We start from the raw sequence: 24776 nt of genomic DNA on the forward strand, positions 1-24776 counted from the left end.
CGATGGAAATAAAGTCGCCGAAATAAGGTTCGGGGCAACTTCAATCATAACAGTCCCACCCTGGCCCCGGCCCACGTGCTCACCACAGGAGAGTTTAGCACATGGTGGGGGGGGGGGGCGGTAGCCTTGGCCCAGCGGAAGCCACAGCAAGGCGCAGGGGTGGTCTCCGGGCCCCCCAGCGGCCCTGAGGAATGAGAAAAAGGAGCTGGATGCAGAGGATCACTCGCCACGGGATTCCACTTACAGGAAATTCAAGAACAGGCAAAACTCACCTGGGGATCAGAGGTCAGGCTGGTGCTCCCCTGTTATTTTTGTTGTTGTGTTTTTTTAAAATATATTTTATTGATTTTTTACAGAGAGGAAGGGAGAGGGAGAGAGACTTAGAAACATCGATGAGAGAGAAACATCGATCAGCTGCCTCCTGCACACCTCCTACTGGGGATGTGCCCGCAACCAAGGTACATGCCCTTGACCTGAATCGAACCTGGGACCCTTCAGTCCGCAGGCCGATGCTCTATCCACGGAGCCAAACCGGTCAGGGCTTGATGTTTATCTCTCATTGATGTTTCTATCTCTCTCCCTTCCTCTCTCTCTAAAAAATTAATAACATATTTAAAGAATCATCTTTAAAAAATGGCCCTGATTTTTAGATCAGTACAGTGATTTTGTGTGATGCTGTAACGGTGGATGGATATCATTTTACATTTGTCAAAACCTGTAGAATGTACCACACCAAAAGTGAGCCCTCAATATTTATGCTGCTCTCTCTCTCTCTTTTTAAAAAAAAATATGTTTTATTGATTTCAGAGAGGAAGGGAGAGGGAGAGAGAGATAGAAACATCAATAATGATGACAGAGAATCATGGATCAGCTGCTTTCTGCATGCCCCCTACGGGGCACTGAGCCTGCAACCCGGGGACGTGCCCTTGACCGTAATCGAACCCAGGACCCTTCAGTCCGCAGGCCAACGCTCTATCCACTGAGCCAAACCAGCTAGTGCAGTAGCCAGTGTTTCTTTCCAGAAATAATTTACAGATTTAAGCAAATATATACCAAATGTTTTTCTTCTTTTAGTAGAATTTATAGCAGATGATTAACAAGATCTTTACCTCTCTCTCTTTTTTTCCCCCTGAAAAAAGCTTAATTGTTTCGTTTGGTCCAATGCAGGGGAGAGGGCTCCAGGGTGGTTAAAAGAATGGCTAGTAGTTTCTGGGAGAGGCTCAGGCAAAAGCCAGAGACAAAAAAAAAAAAAAAAAGCCAGAGACACCAGGGGATGCAGGGGGGCCCCTCAAAGGCCTCTGGGCTCCAAAGGCTCCTAGTCGTGCTTGAGGGGGAGCCTTTCCACTCGCCCAGCCCAGCCTGGGGGCCGGCAGCCTGCGGAGGTGAGTCAGGTGTGGCCCATCTTCTTGATGAGTTTCACCTGCTCACCCAGGAAGTGGTTCTGCAGGAAGTCGCAGAGCTGAGGGTCTGCGCCTGCAGATCCAAAGGGCCTGGTTCTGGTTCTCCAGGACCACGGCGTCCTGGCTTTGCTCACCACCTGGGGAAGGCCACCCGCTGATTTGCACCTGCAAGGGATGCTGTCAGTGCCCTTGGCTTCTTCTGGGCCCACTCTCAGAAGACGCGGCCCCACCCTCGAGAGTCACATCCTTGCAGGGAAATAGAGGCCCAGAGAGAGGTAGGTGCGGGAGGCCCGCAGAGGGACCGCAGCCTCCCCCTCAGTGGGATAATTCTGAGGGATTTGGGAGCCCGTGGTTGTTCGGCACTAGGAGTTTATTTAAGGTAAAAAACCGGCGTTGGCTGATCTTGGAGGCTGAGGTGGTTCCTAAGGTGGTGACTGGAAAAGAGGCTGGGGGTGATCGGAGGCGGGGAGAAGGGGCGGGCGTCCCTGGGTCTGTTCCTTCTAGATAGTTGACGCAGGAGACAGATCCAGGACCACGGAGGGCACGGCCTCTCTTGTTTTTCTCAATCCTTTGGTTGAGTCAGAATCCTCTGATTTTAAATGTACTTCTTTTTCATTGAGGTAATGAAGACTACACTATTTCAGTTTAGTCCCTGAAGAGTGTCTTCGCCCTGGCTGGGTGGCTTGGTTGGTTGGAGCGTTGCCCGGTGCACCAGAAGGTTGTGGGTTCGATTCCTGGTCAGGGCACAAACCTAGGTTGCAGGTTTGATCCCTGGTCACCCAGGAGGCAATTGATCGATGCTTCTCTCTCTCCCCCTCCCTTCCTCTGTCAGAGATCATAGTGACCTAGATTACACTTTGAAGAAAAAAAAAGTCTTCATTTCCTGTCTTTTAAAAAATATATATATTTATTGATTTTTTACAGAGAGGAAGGGAGAGGGAGAGAGAGATAGAAGCATCAATGATGAGAGAGAATCATTGATCGGCTGCCTCCTGCACACCCCCTATTGGGGATCGAGCCCACAACCCGGGCATGTGCCCTTGACTGGAATCGAACCCGGGACCCTCCAGTCCGCAGGCCGACGCTCTATCCACTGAGCCAAACCGGTCAGGGCAGGTTTCTTTTTAAAAGTACATTATTTAACCAGTTCTCTACTAACCGGCATTTAGGTGGTTTCTGGTCTTTTATAAACGATGCTGCAGGGAAGGTGCCAGCACATGTGACAGGACAGCACAGCGCCACCCCCACCCCAGATTCTCATGCCAAGCCCCAGCTTTATAGTCAATCCTTCCCCCGCCCCTGGCAAGCAAGGATTTGCTCCCTGTCCCTGAGGTTGTCCTTTTCCCAGAATACATCTCCCCATTTTAACACCTGAACGAGCAATTGCGACGGTCGCACAGCGCTGCCGGGGGGTGTGGAGACGCCCCACCAGCAGGCATGCCCGCTTCTTGCTGTAAACTTCAGGCCGGTGTCTAGGAAACCGCTGCTGAGAAAAGACAAGATTTGTCTCCACTTCCTGTCTCTCTTCTGTCTGTCTTGCTTCCTCTTTAAGATTTTAAAATTTATTTTGAGAGAGAGAGGGAGAGAGAAACATTGATGTGATGTGATAGTGAACCCACAACCGGGCGTATGTACCCTGACAGGAATGGAACCAGCAACTCTTTGGTGGCACCGGATGCTGCCAATGAACTGAGCCACAACGGCCAAGACTGCTTTCTTTTCTCGTTACCTTTGTACATTTAAAAAATATATATATAGCCCTAACCGGTTTGGCTCAGTGGATGGAGCGTCGGCCTGCAGACTGAGGGGTCCCGTGTTCGGTTCCGGTCAAGGGCATATACCTTGGTTGCAGGCACATCCCCAGTAGGGGGTGTGCAGGAGGCAGCTGATCAATGTTTCTCTCTCATCGATGTTTCTAACTCTCTATCCCTCTCCCTTCCTCTCTGTAAAAAATCAATAAAATATATATTTAAATATATATATATTTTTTATTGATTTCAGAGGGAGAGAGAAATAGAAACATCAATGATGAGAGAGAATCATTGACCAGCTGTCTGCTGCACGACCCTGGCTGGGGATTGAGCCCGCAACCCGGGCACGTGCCCTGATTGGGAATCCAACTGTGACCTCCTGATTGGTGGGTGGACACTCGGTCACTGAACTACACCAGCTGGGCTCTGGTTAGCTTTGAAACCTTGAAGGAAACCTATTTCTTGGAGGAAAGACCTTGACACCTCCCTCCCGCTTCTCACGAAAGCCTGTGAATAGAAGACATGGGTTTCGGTTTCCTGTGGAAACAAAGGTGCAAGATAGAAATCCTAGAAGGTCTTTGGGTTATGGGGGCGGGGGTAGTCCGTAGCACACTGGAACTAGAGACCTTGAGGAGCTGAGGGGAAAAACTGGAAGGCCTTGGTGTGGTTGAGGGTGCTTGGGAAAGATGAGGATTGGGGGTGTTTAGGGGAGGGAAGATTTGAGAGTGGGCTGGGTATAAAGGTGGAGAGGTCTGTGGGGTGAAACTGGGAATACCTGGGAGAGGGAGGGTACAAAGGATGGGGGGAATGGCAGAGCCAAGCCTGGGGGTGGGTGTCTCTGGAGGTGGCAGACCTCTGGGTGAACTTGGCTTATGCTAGGCCTTGAGCAGTGTGAGTTTGGGCAAGTTGTCTTCTGAGCCTCAGTGGGCTGTTCTGGGAAATGGGTGTAAGCATCCCGATCCCAGAAGTGTGGCAAGGATTCCGGGGACTGTGGATTCACAGGTTCAGAGGGTAAGGGCTCCTTGAATGTTAGGCACCTGGGCCAGTTTCCAGGGACTGGGGCCCCAAGAGGGGGTATGAGAACTAATAGGGACCAAGGGAAGATTCTTTAAAAAAAAAAAATAAATAAATATAAATATAATATATATATATATATATATATATATATATATAATATATAATAAATATATATATTTATTATTGATTTCGGAGAGGAAGGGAGGAGAGTTAGAAACATCAGTGACCAGAGTCATTGATTGGCTGCCTCCTGCACGCCCCCTAACCAGAGATCAAGCCTGAAACCTGGGCATGTGCCCTGACTGGGAATCAAACTGTGACCTCCTGGTTCATAGTTCGATACCCAACCACTGAGCCACACTGGCCGGGCCAGGGAAGATTCTAGAAGTGTCCGGGGGAGCAACCACTGGGTTTGGAGGCTTCCCAGGGTGAGTTTGACCCCAGCCACCCTCCCACTGAAACCTTCCCCTTCAGCACCTCGGTCTTGACCGGAGGGGGCTGGGCCGGACAGCAGCCTGGGACACTTCCTGGCCCGGAATCGCACCGGGATGTTAGAGGAGAAGCCTTTCACCGAAATGACCGGGCAGACTGCACGGAGGGCTCCCTTGGGTGGGAAACTCGCGGGTGTGGAGAAAGACCTGGAGGGACCCAGGAGTGAACATTCCCAGGGGCAGGAATGGTGTCTTCTTTTCTCTTTGCTTGCCTGTCTGTCCTACTTCTCCACGCTGCCCAGGGAGGCTTTTGTGGTTAAATGGTCATTAAACAGAAAGCGTTAGGGCGGCGCCTGCTCTCCTGGTCAAGTGGGAACTCCAGGCAGGTGTGCCAGGCGCCCGACCCCTCACTCACTCTGCTCCTCAAACCCTCCCGGCACTCGCTGCCCCAGGCCTTTGCACTGGGTTTCCTCTTCCTCCTCAGCCTCCAGCGGTGCTGGGGGAGGGAGGGGGCTCCTGCACCTTCTCCAGGCGGGCTGCCCGGGGCATTCTCTCAGAACTGACTTCCTCCGCGTGTTACCCCACGGGACTCTGGCAGAGGTGCCCCGACACCTCACAGGCTTCAAATGTGACATAACTCCGACTCCGTGGGCTTCTCCCGGGGCACAGGGTCCACCGGGTCCTTCCGGGGAGGGCGCCCTATATGGTGATGGCTGGGCCTTGGACCTCTGGCCACTCCATCAATTTGAGCGGTGCGCTTGAGTTCAACTCAGATTTTACTCTTAACCTGCGACCATATTACATTCTCTCAGCCCACGCTTTCCAACTCGAGTCATGCCAGCATGCCCACCCCCACCGCAAAGCCTGTTCGCGGCCCCCTGGCCCCGGGGCTCCAGAGGCGAAGGAAGGCGCTGCACAGCCAGCCAGTCGCTTCCAAGTCCTTTATTTGGTTTCCCGCGCTCTCAGGCCTGCATCACAGGCCGCGACTTCTCTGCCTGCAGCTTCACGCCGGAGCCCGCGAAGCCCGTGCCGCCCTGGGGGAGGGAAGGCAGAGTGAAGGCCGGCGGTGGGGCAGGTGGCGTTGTCCACGCCAGCCTGGCCAGGAAGGGTGGGCGGGGCCTAAGGTAAGGGGCGGGCCTCCTGGGATAAGGGCGCGGTCCAGGGTCGGAGTGGTGGGGAGGGGCGTGGTCTTCGGGAGGCGGGGCCTTGGGGAGGGGAGTGGCCTGGTGAGGAGGCGGGGCCTTGGGAGGGGAGTGGCCTGGCGAGGAGGCGGGGCCTCGGGGAGGGGAGTGGCCTGGCGAGGAGGCGGGGCCTCGGGGAGGGTAGTGGCCTGGCGAGGAGGCGGGGCCTCGGGGAGGGGCCAGACAGGAAGGCAGGTGGAAGGGGCCCTGCTCACCCGCTGCAGCACGATGATGTCGCGGTCTGTGAGCTTCTCCCCGTTCACAGGGTCCACCATATCCTTCCGAATCAGCTTCTCCACACACTCCAGGGTGACCACGGCCCCCCTGCGGCGAGTGGAAGGTGGGGACGCCGCTCACACGCCCGCCCAGAGAGAGCCACACCCCTAGCCCGCCCCACAGGCAGGTCCCTGCAGGTCACCCCCTCAGGTGACTCACGAGGGCCGCAGCACGGCGCACGGCGTGGCATTGCTCAGACTGTCCCGGGTCACGGCGCACACGTAGCGCTCACTGCGCGTGATGAGCCCCACGCGGTCCACGGAGCTGTCCAGAGGCGTGAACCGCACCGGCGTCAGGTCGGACATGCGCAGAGGCTTCCCGGACATGGGGCAGGTCACGGTGCGCGACTAGAGAAGGAGAGAGGCAGGGCTGGGCCAGGTGCGGGAGGAGGGGGGGTCCCGTGAGGGGGCCCTCGAGACACTGGCAAAGTGGGCGCAGGGGGGCTTGCTGGCAGGGGGTGCTCACCGGCTTCTCCAGCTTGGTGGCTTTGGCCTCGGGGGTCAGCGACGGGATCCAGAAGCTGGGCAGCATTTTGTCCTTGTCCTTGTCCTTGCCTGCGGGGCCGGCGGCGCTGGGACCCGCTTGGGCATCATCTACAGGAGGTAGAGGGTTTCCAATGCCGTACCTAGGTTAGGTGCTTGGCCCTGAGGCACCCCCACCCACCCGCAAGCCTGCTCCCCCTCACCTGGGCCGGTTCCCGGGGCAGTCTTGGGCGTGAAGGGGTTGAGGGGCCGGCTCACGATGGCCGCCTCCTTCTCCAGGAAGCCCCGCACCTGGTCCTGCGCAGCCGCCCGCTGCAGCTCTTTCTGCTCCTCCCGCCGGGCGCCCCGCTGCTTCTCGTAGGCCTGCGGGCAGCGGGGAGAAGTGAGCACGGCCCTGCCTGTGAGCTCACATCAAAACCTCAACACACCTGCGCTCCCTTCTCCTCCCTCACCTTCAGCTGCCGCGCGATCTCCTTCTTCTGGTGCAAAATGTACTCCAGGATCGCCTCGCGCTCGTACAGGTAGCCGTCTGGGCTGCAGAGAGGACGGAGGAGAGAACATGGGCCGGGCCCAGGCCGCATGCGCACTCGGCTCCCTGCCCTGGGCGCCCACTGACCATCTCACAGGCAGCGGCGCCCTCAGCGCTCAGCTCAGCTCCGAGGTGACCGCACTGTCCTGACCCTCCTGGCTCAGTCACACGCTCTGACGGGCAGGGAGAATCTCGTGGGGCGAAGGGTTCCTCAGCAGGCTGGGCTGTCCAAAGCCTGCACCTTCCAAGGGGCGGGCCCTGGATGGGCTCCTGGGAGGGAACCCCTACGCCCTCCTGAAAGGGCGCCTTTGTTCACCTGGGGGGCTTGGGCCATACGGCATCAACTTGACCTCTGGAGGGGCTGGTCATGTCTGCATGACCAACCTCCAATAAGGACCCTGGACACCAGGCCAGGTGGGTGTCCCTGGTGGGCGGTGCTGGAAGAATTAAGTGCTGGTCTCCTTGTGCCTTTTCCCTCTGCTGATTTTATTTTTATTTTATTATTATCATTATTATTTTTTAAAAATATATATTTTATTGATTTTTTACAGAGAGGAAGGGATAGAGAATTAGAAACATCGATGAGAGAGAAACATTGATCAGCTGCCTCCTGCACACCCTCTACTGGGGATGTGCCCGCAACCAAGGTACACGCCCTTGACCGGAATCGAACCCGGGAACCCTCAGTCCGCAGGCTGACGCTCTATCCACTGAGCCAAACCGGTCAGGGCTTTTATTATTATTTTTTTAATAAAAATATTTTTTTTATTGATTTCAGAGAGGAAGGAAGAGGGAGAGAGAGAAACATCAATGATGGGAGAGAATCATTGATTGGCTGCTTCCTGCACGCCCCCCACTAGGGATCAAGCCCGCAACCTGGGCATGTGCCCTGAGCAGAATCAAACCTGGGACCCTTCAGTCCACAGGCCGACGCTCTATCCACTGAGCTAAACAGGCGAGGGCATTCCCTCTGTTGATTTTAAATCTGTATCCTTTCCCTCTAATAAGCTGGCACTGAGTGTGACAGCTTTGCCGAGTTCTGTGAGGCCTTCTAGGGGCTCAGTGAACCTGAAGGTGGCCGCAGGGACCCGGGCCACAGCACTCTCATCACCATCTCTGTAACAGACCTGTGACCAAGCCCACATCCAGGCACTGGGCCGACTGCCTATACTTATGACCTGGCTGGAGCCTCTGCTGGGTCATCGGAGGCAGGTAACGGAGGTAACGGAACGTGCTCCACACGCCGGCTGTCGTTATGGGCCAGGTGACAGCCCAGGAGCCCACCCCTCTATTACAAGCGTATTCTTTTCCACGCCCCACCGTGAAACATACAGGATCACGCCACCTCTCAGACGAGGACACTGAACCTGGGAGGTGGTGGCTAGACCCACTCCTACAGACCCCTCCTGTGTTCCCTTGCCCTCGCCACCCATGTGCCCAGCTCACGTGACGACGGGGTCATGGCAGGGCTGCAGAGAGAGGCAGCAGCAGTCGAAGTCCTTGACGGCATCCCGGCTCAGTCGAATGTTCTGGGTCCCGTAGCCTGAGGCCGCTGGGGACAGACAAGAAAGGGGATGGAGAGCCCAGGCAGTGTGGCTCAGTGGTTGAGAGTTGACCTATGAACCAGGAGGTCATGGTTCAATTCCCAGGTAGGGCACATGCCTGGGTTGTGGGCTCGATCCCATTTGGTGCCTGCAGGAGGCAGCCAATCAACGATTCTCTCTCATCATTGACGTTTCTATCTCTTTCTCCCTCTCCCTTTCTCTCTGAAATCAATAAAAATATATTAAAAAATTAAAAAAAAGGGATGGAGAGGAGACATGCCTCCCTCCAAACTGAGAGAGGCACCGAGAACTCAGAGGGGAGGAGACTCAGAGAGACAGGCAGTCAAGAGTGGGCTGTGGCCCTGGCCAGCTTGGCTCAGGGGATAGAGCGTCGGCCTGCGGGCCGAAGGGTCCCGGGTTTGATTCCGGTCAAGGGCACATACCTCAGTTACAGGCTCCTCCTGGCCTGGACCCTGGTCGGGGTTCGTGCAGAAGGCAACCAATGGATGTGTTTCTCTCACATCAATGTTTCTCTCTGTCTTTCCCTCTCTCTTCCACTCTCCCTAAAAATCAGTGGAACAGTATCCTCGGGTGAGGATTAAAAAAGAGAGAGAGAGAGTGGGCGGTGTATGTCTCTGTGTTGGGGGCACGGACTGCACTGCCCACAGGAAGGCGTTAACCCCGGAGGGTAAGCGACAGACTCGGGTCAGCCCTCTGGCTCTGCCCGAGCTCCAGAGCCTGAACCTCTCCGGGCCTCCTTTTCTTCTTCGGGAATATTGCTATGGCAACAGTGAGCCTTCCCGGAGGATTAGCCGTGTTCAGCTACAGAGGGACCTAACGCGGTGCCCATCCCATGGGGTGGGGGCGGGGGACAGGGCTGCCGGGTGGCTGGGCTGTCACCTGTGTGGCCATGACCACCAGGGGAGGAGAGACACGCGCAGAAAGCACAATCAGGGTGCCAGGGTCCCCTCCCAACCCCTACCTGTGTCCTTCTTCTTCTCGTGGTAGGTGTACACGGCCCCCGCCGTGCAGTTCTTGCCGTGCCGCGTCATCCTGGGGAGGGAGGGGCAGCTGGAGGGCCGCGGGGGCCAGAGGGAGCCGCCGCAGGGGCAGGGACAGGGAGGAGGGGACCTTCACGGCCCTGGGGGCTGAGCTGTGCCCCCCGACGGGGCAGCTGGCGGTGGGGCAGGGGCGTTAAATGCTTACGAAATTCCTGCACGTTCCAAAAGAGACGTCGCTTTACCTTGAAAAAGACCCGGAGTTTGCTTGCAGAAGCGGGTGTCCTGCTGGCAGGCGTGCGCCTTAGGAGGTGTGGGAGGAGTTACCTGAAATCAGATGGGAAGTTCTATGTATTATTAAATATGTTTTTATTGACTTTAAAGGGAGAGGGAGAGAGAAACATCAACGGGCTGCCTCCTGCATGCTGCCTACGGGGGGTCGAGCCCACAACCTGGCCTTTCAGTTCAGAGGACGGCACTCAACCAACTGAACCGCCGCAGCCGGGGCTGAGGGAGAGTCCCAGCACCAGCTGTGGGTGGGTGAGGCCCGCACACTTGGGGTCCTGCGGCGCCCGGCTGATGTTCGGGGTGCACGCGTGCGTGTGCTTGGTCTGCCTACACGCTTCTGGGTTCACTTAGCCTCTCTCGTGGGTGAGTCCACATGTAAGCAGAGGGGGGATCCGCTTTACCCAAATCGATCCCCAACGTGTCAACTGCACTGCCGTCAATTCCGAGTTTTCAAAACAAGCAGCAGAGTGGAACTGACTGCGCGTGGAACTGGCAGATCGACCGGAAAAAACCAGCGACGCCAGAGGAAAACGAGCAAAGGATGCGAAGACGCAGCTGACGGAAGCAGCTCCAAGACTCACGGGCAGAGCTGCTCAGTCTCGTCAGACGGAACCTAGTGAGACACCAGTGACACTTGGCCGGGCTGCGGGCACAGCTCGGACGGTGGAGAAGGCAGGGCGGTGGGGATGGGCCGCGGGAAGCCGCGGGTGACGCTGCGGGAAGAGGGGACGGGGTCAGCCTTCCTGGGACGGGCTGTCGGTGCTTCGGCAAAGTGAGTGTGGGCCCTTCTGCGCGGGGGTGCATGCGCCCCAAAGCCAGTCTCAGAGACACCAGCAAGGGAGCAAGACCACAGCAGCGTCCTTCACGGTGAAGGGGAGTCAAGGGCAACGGAACGTCCCCCGCCCCGGGAGGATGGGTAGTAACTGCCCGTCATGGAGACCAGCCCAGAGATGCGACTGAGTAGGTGTGTGCAAAGCATCATGGGTAGATCGTAAAAACACAATGCTGCCCTGGCCGGGTGCTCAGTGGTTAGAGCGTTGCCCGTGGACGGAAGGGTCGCAGGTTCTATTCCTGGGCAAGGGCATGTACCTCGGTTGCAAGTTCCATCCCTGGCCCTGCTCGGGACTCGAGTGAGAGGCAACCAACCACGTGTCTCTCTCCCATTGATGTTTCTCTCCCTTCTCTCTCTCTCCCCCACTCCAGCCCCTCTTCCACTCTCTAAAACAGTGGTTCTCAACCTTCCTGATGCCGCGACCCTTTAATACAGTTCCTCATGTTGTGGTGACCCCCAACCATAAAATCATTTTCGTTGCTACTTCATAACTGTAATTTTGCTACTGTTATGAATCGTAACCATCAGAAAACACAGATATTTACATTACAATTCATAACAGTAGCAAAATTACAGTTATGAAGTGGCAACGAAAGTAATTTTATGGTTGGGCGTCACCACAACATGAGGAACTATATTAAAGGGTCGCGGCATTAGGAAGGTTGAGAACCACTGCTCTAAAACATCAATGGAAAAAATATCGTTGGGTGAGATTTAACAACAACAAAAAGGAGAAACTGTTGTTCCTACAGCCTCTCCCCAGGAGGTCCCACAGGGACCAGCCTATGGATCTTGGACACAGTATATCCCACAGGTGGGAATGTCACTCACATTCCTCTCCTCTCTCCCCTTCCCCGATCCCTTCCACTCTAAAAAATCAATGGAAAAACTATCGTCACTCCTTGGGTGAGAATTTAAAAAACAAAACAAACAAAAACACCCATAATGCTGGGCGAAGGTAAGAAATTAAAGACCAGCCCTAGCCAGTCTGGCTCAGTGGACAGAGCGTCGGACCACGGAACGAAGGGTCCCAGGTTCGATCCCTGTCAAGGGCATGTCCCTCGGTTGCAGGCTTGAACCCTGGCCCTGGTCGGGGCGCATGTGGGAGGCAACCAATTGATGTATCTCTCTCACATTGATGTTTCTCTCTGTCTCTCCCCCTCCCTTCCACTCTCTCTCTCTCTAAAAAAAGTGAGGATTAACAAAACAAAACAAAAATTAAAGGAGATCGCTAACAATCTACGTGCCCAAACGATACATTTTAAAGACACCTACACACCAAAGCAATGCACATATTGAAATGGTTGCCCATGTAGGGGAGGGACTGACTAGGCCAGGGATAGGCAAGAATAGGCAAATGGGACAAGGCGGGTTAAGGGGTCCGTGTGCGGAGGACTGAGCACTCTGACCTGCCGGGGCCCGAGTCCCAGGGTGGCCCCCACTCAACGTGGCTCTAGACGGCTGGTCCTTTTTTCGAATCTCAGTTTCCTTTGGGGATCTCCAGGGGTCTAGCTGACGGGACTGGACGGCTGTGAGGTCACACGCAGAGCTTGGAACACACGGGAATATTCTATCCGGCTCTCTGGTTTCGAGGAGGATCGAGTTTTGTTTTTTGTTTTGTTTTTTTTTTTGTGGGGGGGGGAGACATAACCAAGGGCTCCCCACATGTAAAAAGCAACTTCATCTGTATTCCTCCTTTATTTCTGGTTACTTTCAGAAACTTGCTTTTCACTTTCAAAACTTGAGACACAACCCTCTCTCTGAGCCATGGATCTCGCTCGCCCCCTACTGGTGTCTTCCAGAAGCCACTTTTTTGTTTTTAGGTCTGTTTCTCCAGAATACAGGCACAGACCGTAAGGATGCATTCACGCGTTTTAACGAATGTACTCACCCTGGCAGCCACCCCCCAAGAGAGATGCAGAGCACCGCTATCCCCCCAAAGTGGCCACTGTGCCGCTCGCAGAAGCTAACCCTGGTGAACCCCCCAAGTGAACCCGTAGCCCCCTCCTCCAACTTCCTCCCACCCCCACGCTTTGGAGCAAGCGTCCAGCAGCACCTGCTGCCTCCCCTCCTCACCTGCCACCCCTCCTCCGCCCGGCCCCCAGCTTCCGCCCAGCCCCCCAACTACCACGCATGAAGGTCGAGCTGACCTCCTCATGGACAAACGCCCCACTCTATTCTTAGTTGTCAACTGCCTCGGCCCTCTGCGGTATCTGGCACTGAGCCGCTGTCTCGTGGCCGAGGACAGGGTATTTCTCTGTCTTTGGCCTCACGGACGGGACATTTTTCCTTCGGGAGAGAGAGGAACAGCTAGCGAGAGGTTTCTGGTTTGTGTGTTTACCGTGCCAGGAAATAATGGGGATAATCAGAGTAACGCTGCCTGACCGCTGACCACATGCCAACCCTGCGCCCCGGCTCGTCAATCGTCCCACCCCAGCCTCCCTCAGGCCGGTCCCATCACCACCCCCACTTTGCAAATGAGCAAACTGAGGCTTAGAAGTGAAGCCCTAGCCGGTTTGGCTCAGTGGATAGAGCGTTGGCCTGAGGACTGAAGGGTCCCAGGTTCGATTCTGGGCAGGGCACAGGCCTGGGTTGCGGGCTTGATCTCCAGTCGGGGGCGCGCAGGAGGCAGCCGCTGGATGATTCTCTCTCATCATGGATGTTTCTCTCTCCCTTTCCCTTCCTCTCTGGTATAAAAAATAAATGTTTTTTTAAAAAAGAAAAGAAGTGAAGCCATTCGCCTAGGTCACTGGTTCTCACAGGTCCCTAAGGCCACGGTCGGCAAAGTGCGGCTCGCGAGCCACATGGGGCTCTTCGACCCCTTGAGTGTGGCTCTTCGAAGAAGTGGCGTTAGAAGAAGTTTAAGTTTAAAAAATGTGGCTCTCAAAAGAAATTTCAATCGTTGTCCTGTTGATATTTGGCTCTGGTGACTAATGAGTTTGCCGACCACTGACCTAAGGCACCTTCAGGGGGTCCACCGACTCCCCAAGCCCCTGAGGGAGCCTGCCTGTGTCCTGTTGTGCAGAGTGTGGTGTGACGTGTGGGGACAGGGCCGCTCTGGAGGCCCGCGGAATGTGTGCCTGTGCACCCCTGGGTTTTCAAAACGTCTGTTACGTGATGATGGGAGTGACAGAAACCAGGCACAAAGCCAGGTGTTCCTTTTATAAGAAATGTCCAGAGTGGGCAAACCCGCAGACCCGGGAGGCAGGCTGGTGGCTGGCGCGGGCTGGGGACGGGGAGTGGGTGCTACGGGGTGCGGGGTGAGGAAAACGTTCTGGAATCAGAAAGGGGTGATGGTGGCACAAAATAGTGAATGCATTAAAAACCACCGAATGGTACACTTTAAATGGATGAGTGTTATGTTAATTATATAATAAAAAAAAATAATGTCTGTTTTAGTTTCTGATAGGGCAAGCCTTTTTTTTTTTTTAATCCTCACCTGGGAATACGTTTTTATTGATTTTTAGAGAGAGAAGAAGCGGGGGGGGGGGGGGGAGTGGGGGGGAGAGAGATCGGTTGCCTCTCATCCAATGCCCCAGCCGGGGATCGAACCTGCAACCTAGGCAGGTGCCCTGAGCAAGAGTCGAACCCTCAGCCTTTTGGTGTATGGGATGATGCTCCAACCAACGGAGCCACCCAGCCAGGGCTCTTTTCATTTATTTTTAAATGCGTCTCTAATCGACTGATTTCAGAGAGAGAAAAACATCGCCTTGTTGTTCCACTATCGATGCATTCCTTGGTTGATTCTTGGATCGAACCCGAAACCTTGGTGGGTTGGGACGACGCTCTAACCCACTGAGCCACCCGGCCAGGGCCCGGGGAGGGCACGGCTTCACAGACAGAACTCACACCAACAAAGGCTCGCTGGAGTCCTCAGTGATTTTTGAGATCCTGAGACCAAAAAGTTTGAGAACCACCGGCCACGGGTCGAAGGGTGGGCAGGTGGCAGTGCCAGGCTCTGAAGCTCAGGAAGCCGAGCTCTCGGCCACCGGGGCACAGTCTCCTGCGTGAGGCCAACTTCTAAATAGAAAGCAGGGCGGGTGCCACCTGCTGCCACTGGTATTTCGGAGGGCACATCGAAGGGACAGCTAAGTCCTCACCAGAGGGTATTTTTTCCATTGATTTTTTTTTAGAGAGTGGAAGGGAGGGAAGGAGAGAGAGAGAGAGAGAGAGAGATTGATCAGCAGCCTCTCACACGGGATCGAACCCGAAACCGAGGCACATGCCCTTGACTGGGAATCGAACCTGCAGCCCTTCGGTCCTCAGGCGGATGCTGCAACCACTGAGCCAAACTGGCCAGGGCACACCAGCTCTTCTCTATCATCACTGTCACTTTACAGGGAGCAAACAAGTTCACAGAATCACCCTCCCCCCCCCCCCCCCCCCCCCCCGTGCCCGAGGTGCAGAGCGGGGATTCGAACCCAGGCAGCCCAGCTCTGGAGCCGCACTCCTAACCATGTGACAGCTGTCGGTCCCCCCAGGGAGGTCACAACCTGAGAATTCCTGTTTGGTCTTCAAAGTCCAGAATATACTGTGTTCACTCAACACATCTCCAGTCAGACACTAAATTGCCACTGCAGATACTTGTTCTTCAATAGGCTTCATAAAATGTATCCGTGCAGCGTACATTCACTACCTCAGTTGTTCCAAACATACTTAAAAGTTTTCCAGCCCTAGCCGGTCTGGCTCAGTGGATAGAGGGTCGGCCTGAGGACTGAAGGGTCCCAGGTTCGATTCTGGTCAGGGCACATGCTGGGTTGCAGGCTCGATCCCCAGGAGGGGGCGTGCAGGAGGCAGCCAATCAATGATTCTCTCTCATCAATGGAGTTTCTATCTCTCTCCCCCTCTTCCTTCCTCTCTGAAATCAATAAAAGTGTGTGTGTGTGTGTGTGTGTGTGTGTATATATATATATTAGTTTTCCAATAACTCAATCAGGTATCAGTGCTTAAATTTACATTAAATAAGGTTAAAGAATTTAAAAGTCCGTCCCGCCCTGGCTGCTGTGGCTCAGTTGGCTGGAGGGCCGTCCCATGCACCCCCAGGTCTCAGGTTCGATTCCCAGTCAGGACACTTAGTTAGGATTCGGGTGCGGTCCCCGGTTGGGGCCCATAGGTGAAGTAACCAATCGATGTTTCTCTCTCTCTCTCTCCTGCCTCTCTCTGAAATCAATAAAAACATATATTAAAAATAAAATAAAAATAAACGTCAACTTCTTCCATGAAGCCCACACTGACCAATTCTATTACAATACAATACAATACAATGAAAACATGACCACAATACCATGAGCACAGCAACAATTCCTTAACATCACCTACTACCTGGCTGGTGTTCCAATTCCCCTGGTTGTCTCCCAACTGGACTGTTTGCAGTTGGTTGGTTTGAATTCTGAACAGTGGTTCAGAATTTTTTTTTTCTTTTTAATATATTTTTATTGATTTCAGAGAGGAAGGAAGAGGGAGAGAGAGATAGAAACATCAATGATGAGAGAGAATCATGGATCGGCTGCCTCCTGCACACCCCTCACTGGGGATAGAGCCCGCAACCCAGGCATGTGCCCTTGACCGGAATCGAACCTGGGACCCTTCAGTCCGCAGGCCGGTGCTCTATCCACCCAGCCAAATGGGTCTTAACCTCGTGGCAGGGTCAGCAATTCCTGTGAGACCCTAACGGTGGCGCTACCAGCCTCTCTGCCTGGAAGGCCAGCCCAGGGGGCAGAGGCCTCCGTGGGAAAGGAACGGGGAGGGCTAATTACATTGGAGGAACCTGCAGACGGAAACAGGTTGAAAGTAGGAAGAGAGAATTCCCCAAGAGCAAATGCAAGCCTCTGAGGCCTCCCGTTCCTCACGGCTGAGATGGATGTGGGAGGTCTGGTGGAGCCGGCCCTGTGCCGGGCATTTTACACCCGTCACCTCCACCAAGTTCCACAACAACCCCAGTGGTTGCTACAAATAAGCAAACAGAGGCACAGAGAGGCCCCCCCAGGTCCGGCAGCAGGGGTCTGACCCAGGTGTGCAGGTCTGGCCTTGACCACCAGGCACCGTGCTGGACTCTCCGCGTGGAACTGACGCTAGTGTGGGCCCGGCCCCTCCCCGTGGGAACCCGGCCCCTTTCTCCTCCCCGGCTCCAGGGAAAAATCGCCACCTCGCTGGGAAGCCGGCCTCCCACGGCTGGTTAGGTGTTGGCTGAGCTCTGCTAATGCCCTGAGCCACCTCCATCACAGCCACCGCCCCTCAGTACTTCATCCTCTGGACTAGGAGCCCCGAGGTGGGGGCCGGGCCGGACTCCTGTCTGGGTGGCAGCGCTGCCCGACACCTGGGGGACGGGGAGCTCAGGGATGTCACGATGGTATCAGTGAACCCCTCCGCCACTTCCAACGTCATGCACCGATCGCCCAGCCAATCAGGACACTTATCATAAAAGCACCAAAAAAAACCAGAAATGATCATCATCTCCTTCAAACAGTTATGTCTCGGGCCGGTGCAAAGCGCTTCCCACGTCTCCACGCACTGGGTCCTCATGACCATCTCGGGAAGTAGGCTCTCCCCAGTTTGTAGGTGAGAAAACAGAGCATTGACCTATGAACCAGGGGGGTGGTGGTTCATTCCCAGTCAGGGCACATGCCCGAGTTGAGGGCTCGATCCCCAAGAGGGGGCATGCAGGAGGCAGCTCGTCAATGAATCTCTCTCATCATTGATGTTTCTCTCTCCCTCTCCCTCTCCCTTCCTCTCTGAAATCAATAAAAACATATATATATATATTTTTAAATAGCCCTGGCTGGGTTTGGCTCAGTGGATAGAGCGTCAGCCTGCGGACTGAAGGGTCCTGGGTTCGATTCCAGTCAAGGGAATCGAATAAGTGAATAAGTTAACGGAATGGCATAACGGAATAAGTGAAATGAGGTTACAAAGAAGCAAAAAGACAAAATTCAGATGGCGGGATTATCAACAGAATAATGGAGACCCAGTTTCTTCAATGAATCAATTACACAAAGAAAAAATCAGAGTGGAGTGGAGGGGAGATTGCTCTAAATTAGGAGAAACTTAAGAGACACTGAGAGACGACTGTTTCATGGAAATTTTGGCCCGGTCTTCCTCAGGACCCTAGGACTCCAGCCCGCGGGAAGGAGGCCGCAGCCCTATCCCTCCACCCCCTGGAACTCACCTCACAAACGACTCCCAGCTCCTTCGTTGATGCTTCAACCGGCCCCTACCCCGGAAAAGAGCGCTTGTTTTCCCTCTTAGCTCCACCCACTTCCGCGCGGCGAAGGAAACCGGACGTAAAGCTGCCCCTAGTCGCGGAGGTACCTCATCTGGCTCGGTAAGTCCTCCCGTCTTCTCTTCCTCCCATCGGAAACGTGAGTGACAGGTCGAAGGTTCCGGTTAGAAAAGCTGGCTTGATTACGGGGTGCGCTTGGTGCGCTTAGTATCTACTAGGCATTTCTCGGGCCAGGCGATTTCCTGCGTGTACCCAAAGCTTTGCGTTTCTCCAAGCCCGAGTTTAAGGACTAATCACTTCCCCCAGACACTGGGAACCCACTTCCTTAAATATATCATCCACTTTTCTTGTTGTAAATAAAGAGACAATTAAGAGGGGACAACTTCTCTGTCCCCATTTAATAAATGGAGCAATAGAGAAATCGCAAGTCAGAGCCGTCCAAATCACCCCAGGAAACAGGAATTTATTACGGCATACTCACCTACCCCTAGGGACCAAGGCATACAGTTCCTGCCAGGTTCTAGATATGTAGAAATCTGATATCTGGAGACCTAGATGTTTATTTCCCTAACTTGGCTGGGCGCACTCCCGCTGGGGAAGCAGGAGGAGCGGATATTTAAAGTGCCCCCGTGGCGTCTTAGACCCTAGCCTTCCTTTAGGGTCCTGGACCTTAGGCCCTTCATCATAAGGTCCCTTTAAATATTTTGTCCCTTACCTGAGTCCCGCCCAGGGCAGGTAGTCGCAAACCCCGCCCCTCTGCCAGAAACCGCGATCAGGGAGGATTACAGAGAACCGGAGCCAGCAGGGAAATCCCTCCTTTTTCTTCCCTCCCCTCCCTCCTGCCCCTTTTCACAGCTGGCCTCAGCTGGCTTAGGAGGCCCCGATTGAGGAGGAGGGGACAGTGCTCACAAGTCTGGGCAGGTAAGTGAATACCCCTGGAGGCAGAGCCTGGCTTGGGGTCCTTGGCATCCTGGCTCCTTGACCCTTGGGGGTCCCAGAAATTTAGGGCCCCCAAGCCCAGGAGTTCAGAGCCTCTTCCCCCACCTCCCCCTGGACTCAAGAATTTAGGCCCCTGTTCTTGCCTCTCCTGTAATCTTTGATCTCTGTTGCTGGATGTGGCAATGGTCATAGAGACAGAGGGATACATGTGGAAATAACAGGAAGGAAGGGATCCTGATTGCCAAGGGATCCTGATTGCCAAGGGATCCTGATTGCCAACGTGTTTAGGAGCACCTACTGTGTGTCAAAACTGTGCTGGGGGCTGCAAGCACAGAGGGGAAAAAGACAAGCTCCCTGCTCCAGTCTCTGGAGGCACACTGCCTTTGCTCGAATCCTGTTTCTGAATCTTGCAAACCATATACCTTGGGCAAGTTCTGTGACCTCTCTGTGGCTCAGTTTCCTCATCTATAAAATGGGGATAATAATAGCACTATTGTGGACATTAAACTGTTATATAGGCAAACTACCTTGAACAGTGTCTGGCCCAGAATACAGGCGAGGGCAGTATCTGCTATTATTATTGTAATTCATGGGCCCCAGCGTCCAGGCAGGGAGACCTTGCTCTTTCCTTAGGGGCGGAGGCACTTGTCATCTATACCACACCTCGTTGTTCCAGGTGGTCCACAAAATATGAGGGGCAGGGGCCACCCCTCTCTGCTGCTGCTATACCTGGGGTTGACCACCTGTCTGGACACCTCACCCAGTGGGGAGCAAGACCAAGGTGAGTGTTTGGGGGAAGGCTCTGCCATCCACCTGCCCCGATCCTGGAACCCTTGTATCTCCCCCCTCCTACCCCAGGGCCCCATAGCACTCCTTCTCCTTAGGGTCAGCTTCCTCCATGTCTCTAGCCCTCCATTTTTCTGTCCCTCGTGTTCTTTGGGCCTAGAAGTCTTCTTGGACTCCCCCGAGGCTCAGAGCTTCCTGGACAGCCACAGACGAGTCCGGCGAGCCAATCACTGGGACCTGGAGCTGTTCACGCCAGGGAACCTGGAGCGGGAGTGTAACGAGGAGAAGTGTTCCTGGGAAGAGGCCCGGGAGTACTTTGAGGACAATACTCGGACGGTGAGAAGCCTGGGGGTCTCCAGGCCATCTTCTTCAGGCCCTGGGGGGTCCTGGCCCTCCACTCCCTCTCCCCTCTGGTCTCAGAAATCTGGGTGGCTGGTTGGGTGTGTAGAATCTGCCAGTTGACAGCTTGTCTTTCCACCTTCCCTACGCCCACCCGTTCCAGGAGCGCTTTTGGGAGACGTATATCCACAATGGCAAGGCAGGTGAGTGGGAGGCCACGCCCTCTGGTTCTGTGCGGCTCAGGCAGTCCCTTCCCATGGAGGCTGAACCAACACTCCCAGCCCCAATTCTGCCATCCCTGGGTTCCTGGAGGTGGTTGGTAAAAGCGTCCTCTCTCTCTCTTTTAATTTTTTTATTTTATTTTTTTCTCTCTCTCTTTTAATTAATATTTTTTAACTTTGATTTTGAGAGAGAGAGATAGAAACATCAATTGGCTGCCTCCTGCACGGGGATCTGACCAGGAATCGAACCGGCGACCTCTTGGTTGCATGGGTCATCCGCTCAACCACTGAGCCACACCAGCAGGGCAAAGTGTCCTCTCTTTTGAGACTAGAGCTGGGGCCTGAGGAACCCACCACACCTCATTGCCGGAGGTCCCATGCTCCCAGGAAGCGGGAAGTGAGGGTGGAGAGAGGAATTACAGCCTGGGGCCTATCAGGCCTCAGGCTCAGAGGCGCTGGCCCACCTGAGAGAGCCCCAGCCCTTCTGCAGCTTGGTTGCTAGGGGGGTTGTTCCCTAGCAACACAGCCTGGTCAGGCCAGGCCATGGAAACCTGTGCATCCTCACCGGACCAGTCCGCCCACCCTCAAACCCTCCTCTGAGTTCTGAGGCCCCGTCATGGCTGCAGCCTTGCTGCTGAGGGGGGAGGGGCTGCTCCTTAGCAACAAGGCCAGGCCGGACCACGGAAGCCTGCTTGCCACCGCATTCACTACCTGGCTGGCTTCTCCTCCCCTCCGCCCATCCCAGCCTCTGCCTGGTTGCTAAGGAGGCCTTCTCCCTAGCAACCACACCTAGCCAAGCTCAGGACCCTAGGCCTCCTGCCCACCAGAGGACCCCCTTCCAGGCACCAGATGCCCCACCCCCTTTTGGCCTGGTTGCTAGGGGTGGATGTACCATAGCAACAGGCCCTAGGTCTGGGCAGGAGTCCTCACATTGGAGCCGGGTTGCTAGGGGAGGTAACTGCGTTGCTGCAGGCCTATGGATGCCTGGTTACTGCTTGAATCCACCTGAAACATGTCAGAGGGCCTGCCCTCTCCGAGCAGCTTTTTGTTAAAAGGGCCAAAAGCCTGGGTTTGCTGTTTGAGGAAAGCACCTCCCCGCTCCCCGCCACCCCCCACCCCCCAAGTGCTAAAGTTGGACTCCCCGGCAGCAAGACCTAGCAAGGCCTCATGAAGCTGGAGTCCTCCCTGCACACCCCCCTCCCCCAACACACTTTTCCTCAGACACAAGCCTTGGATTGCTAAAGGGGCTGCACCTTAGGAAAGGGGCCACGTGCGTTCTGGACTCCCCGCCATCTGTTATTGGAGGAAGGTCCCTAAATCCCTCCACTAAAAAGTGAAAAATTTTTTATTTTTTTAATTGATTTCAGAGAGGAAGGGAGAGGGAGAGAGAGATAGAAACATCAATGATAAGAGAGAATCTTCGATCTGCTGCCTCCTGCACGCTTCACACTGGGGATTGAGCCCGAAACCCTGGCATGTGCCCTTGACCGGAATCGAACCTGGGACTCTTCAGTCCTCAGGCCAAGGCTCTACCCACTGAGCCAAACCAGCTAAGGCGATAAATGAATTTTTTCTAGCCTTCTGGTAAATTCCAAAGCCTTCCTGTGGGTTCTGCAATTCCTCCAGAGTTGAGACCTTGCCCCTCAGTAAAAGGGGCTGCATTCCAGAGGGGGCAGGGTTGCCAGATAAAATACAGGAACTACCCCCACCCTCTTCCTGAGTTAAATTTCAAGTACACATAAATCATTTTTTTTAAGTATAAGTATGTCCCCACTTAATATATGGGATATATCTGTATTTAAAAAGTATTTGTTGTGTATGTAAAGTTTTGTGGGGTGTCCTATATTATTATTTGTTAAATCTGGCAGTGTTCAGTGGGGGGGGGGGGGGGGCGGGCCTTGAGAGTTGGCCACCTGACCTCCCTACCTTACCTGTAGTGTGTCACCTGCAATCTTAGCAGATGGATTGCTTAGGATGGTCTTGAACCACCCTCTAGGGAGGGGCTTCTGTCGTCATGGGGATACAGCTGCCATGTTTTCTAGGACCAGTTGAAGTTATCATAGGTCTTCTCTGCATTTAATCTCGTTGAATTTTTGCAACCTGTCAGAGAGGGATGATGGTCCCATTTTACAGAGCAGGAAATGGAGGCTCAGAGAAATGAGTGAGGTGAGTTGCCTCAGGTCACACAGCTAGGAAGTGGCCCCAGCTCTGCCTTGCTTCTTGGCCAGTGTTCCTCCCTCAGGAGAAAGGCATTTGGATGTTGGGGTGGGTGGGGTGGCAGTCCCTGGGGCAGTGGCTCCCTCTCCCCCCCCCTCCCCCTCCTCCACAGGGCGTGGACGAGTGGATGTAGCAGGCCTGGTTGTGGGGCTGACATCTGGCATCCTGGTCATTGTGCTGGCCGGCCTGGGAGCCTTTTGGTATCTACATTGGCGACGTGGCAGAAGCCAGCTACCCAGTCCTCAAGAGTAAGGGGACTTCAGGGGGGAAGGGGCTGGGGGGCTGGAGAGAAGGGTGAGCAGGGGAGGGAGGACGGGTCAACCTAAGGAGATGGGCCAAGGGGTGGGGACAGGTGGATGCTGCTGAGAGATCTGAGGAGACAGCCCTGTGGAGAGCGAGTCTGTGAGACTGTGTCCGGTTGTGGCGTGTCTGTCTGACTATATCCTCAGTACCTGGCGCACAGTAGGCGCTCCATCAGCATTTCCCGCCTGTCTTTGCAGTACCTGGTGTGGGTGGTGTGGTTATCAGTGTGTGACTCTTGTCTCTGGTGAAGCAGGAGCCTGAGGTCTCTGGGTGTCCGTGGGCGTCTGTGGTATGCCAGTTTCCGTGGTACAGGGTGTAGCAAATGTTTGCGTGTGCCTGTAGGAGCTGTCTAGGTGTGTCTTTCTCCGTGGCGGGGTCCAAAAAGGTGCTTGAGCGTCAGTCTTGGGAGTATGGTGGGCCTGGGGACTGTCAGGAGTCTATTGTACGTGGGTATCTCCGTGTTGTGTCTGTATCTGTGTGTGTCCACCTGCCTCTGAAGGCTGTCTTTTTCTCCATTTCTCCGCCTGTACCTGTGTGTCTGTGGGTAAGAGTCTCTCTCAGCAGTTGTTGATTTCTGGGTCTGCCTGTCCCTGTGCATCTGCCTGTCATTTTGAGGTGCTTTTCTGCGTGTGAGATTGAAGGTGACCCTCTTTCTTTCCTGGTTCATCTCCCTTCCACATGGTCCCCTCCCAGCCCCAGAGTCTCTGGGTCCCTAAGTCCTCCCTCCTGCTCCCCAGTCTTTCCATCCCTAGGTTTCCCCTGCTAACTGTGCACCTTCTGTTCCCAGGGCCGAGCTCATCAGCCCTCTGAGTCCCCTGAGCTCTCCGGGCTCGCCAACGCCCCTGCCGCCACCCCAACCGCCAGGCCTCCCCACCTACGAACAGGCTTTAGCGGCCTCAGGGGTGCACGACGCACCTCCGCCCCCCTACACCAGGTGCGGGGCTGGCTTCTGCCCGGAGGCGGGGCGCGGAGGGGAGGGCACCGCTGGAGGCGGGGCGTGGGCTCGGGGGCGGGACTTGGAATTTCGAGCTTATTATTCCGGCCGAGGTTTGAGCGCGGGGGCGTGGCCCAGCCTGAGAGGGGAGCTTCCGAGGGGGGTGGGTCTTGTGCCCGGAGGGTCTAGGATTGGCTGGGACGCCCTGAGCGGTTCGGAAAGGTCTCGGTTGGCGAGGAGGGGGGGCGGAAAAACAGCCGGGTCTTTGACTCCCCACTGTGCCCCTCCCCACGCAGCCTCCAGAGGCCTCGGTGAAGAGCTGCTTCGGAGCCGGGTTCCCCGAACCATGCCCCAGATTCACACCGGATTCCGGAAGCTCCCGAGACTCTCAAACTGCGGAGCTGAGCCTGGGGGGTGCAGTGGGTAGGGGTCGTCCGGCTCGAGGCCTACCCTGGCACACGTGTTTCCGCCGCGTTACGGATACACTCACGTCTCCGCAAAAGTGTTCCCGCGTTCCGGCACCCCGCGGGCTCCAACGCTTTCTTGACCTTGGGGGGTACCCGTCATCCCCGCCCCCGGGGTAGGCTTGCTGTGGAAACTCGGAGCCAGGCACGCAGGCCGAGTGTGCAGACTCGCGTGTGAGGTTAGACACGGCCATCTCCCTCCAGTGACACGGGCCACACACACGCAGGGCCCCGCCCGTGCACACGCATGTCTTCGTGCGCTCCCCGCGCGCGTACAGGGGCACTGTGCAACCCAGGGGAAGGGTGGGGGGCATATTTGCAACCTTACTCATCAGGGGCAGGCTGTCCCCCTAAGTAAAAGCTCTTTGGAAAAGAAACCAAAAAAAGTGAAAAAAATGCAAAAAATTGAAATAAACTGAATCGCGACCCCAGGCGCGTCTGCGCGTAGTGGAGCTGGTTTTCTGTACTAATGTTGCGCCCTACACCCCCAAGCCCGGCTTGCGCTGTCTGTCTCTCGTTCTCCCTCTCTCTCTCTCTCTCTCTCTCTTTTTTTTTTTTTTTTTTGCATTTGCACGGGATTGTGGGAGGAAGCGGAGCACAGCCAGACACCCCGCCGCCCGCCCCC

General features: G+C 55.1%; 2 protein-coding genes across 5 annotated transcripts; one reads left to right on the forward strand and one right to left on the reverse strand.

Annotated features, from left to right (window-relative positions):
- Positions 1-5526: 5526 nt before the first annotated feature.
- NOSIP (nitric oxide synthase interacting protein) lies at positions 5527-17993 on the reverse strand. 3 transcript variants are annotated; one of them, XM_054710630.1, is made up of 11 exons: positions 17895-17980; positions 10479-10610; positions 9855-9936; positions 9594-9664; positions 8514-8619; positions 6991-7072; positions 6742-6901; positions 6522-6649; positions 6216-6403; positions 5996-6104; positions 5527-5633 (listed from the first exon to the last, which is right to left on the reverse strand). In XM_054710630.1, exons 4-11 carry the CDS (start codon positions 9661-9663, stop codon positions 5562-5564), a joined length of 915 nt encoding a protein of 304 aa, XP_054566605.1. In that variant the 5' UTR covers position 9664; positions 9855-9936; positions 10479-10610; positions 17895-17980; the 3' UTR covers positions 5527-5561. The 3 variants fall into 3 exon arrangements, with proteins under 3 accessions (XP_054566605.1, XP_027985344.1, XP_054566604.1); XM_028129543.2 differs by lacking the exon at positions 10479-10610 and having other exon boundaries at positions 17895-17993; XM_054710629.1 differs by lacking the exon at positions 10479-10610 and having other exon boundaries at positions 9818-9936; positions 17895-17993.
- On the forward strand, positions 17978-24604 carry PRRG2 (proline rich and Gla domain 2). Of its 2 annotated transcripts, XM_028129544.2 has the most exons (8): positions 17982-18050; positions 18804-18869; positions 19564-19668; positions 19834-20009; positions 20176-20215; positions 22563-22698; positions 23541-23687; positions 23984-24604. In XM_028129544.2, the coding sequence occupies exons 3-8, from the start codon at positions 19578-19580 to the stop codon at positions 24000-24002; spliced, it is 609 nt and encodes a 202-aa protein (XP_027985345.2). In that variant the 5' UTR covers positions 17982-18050; positions 18804-18869; positions 19564-19577; the 3' UTR covers positions 24003-24604. The 2 variants fall into 2 exon arrangements, with proteins under 2 accessions (XP_027985346.2, XP_027985345.2); XM_028129545.2 differs by lacking the exon at positions 18804-18869 and having other exon boundaries at positions 17978-18050.
- Positions 24605-24776: the final 172 nt, after the last annotated feature.

The sequence above is a fragment of the Eptesicus fuscus genome, chromosome 21 (genome assembly GCF_027574615.1).
Source record: "Eptesicus fuscus isolate TK198812 chromosome 21, DD_ASM_mEF_20220401, whole genome shotgun sequence".
Taxonomy (NCBI): domain Eukaryota; kingdom Metazoa; phylum Chordata; class Mammalia; order Chiroptera; family Vespertilionidae; genus Eptesicus; species Eptesicus fuscus.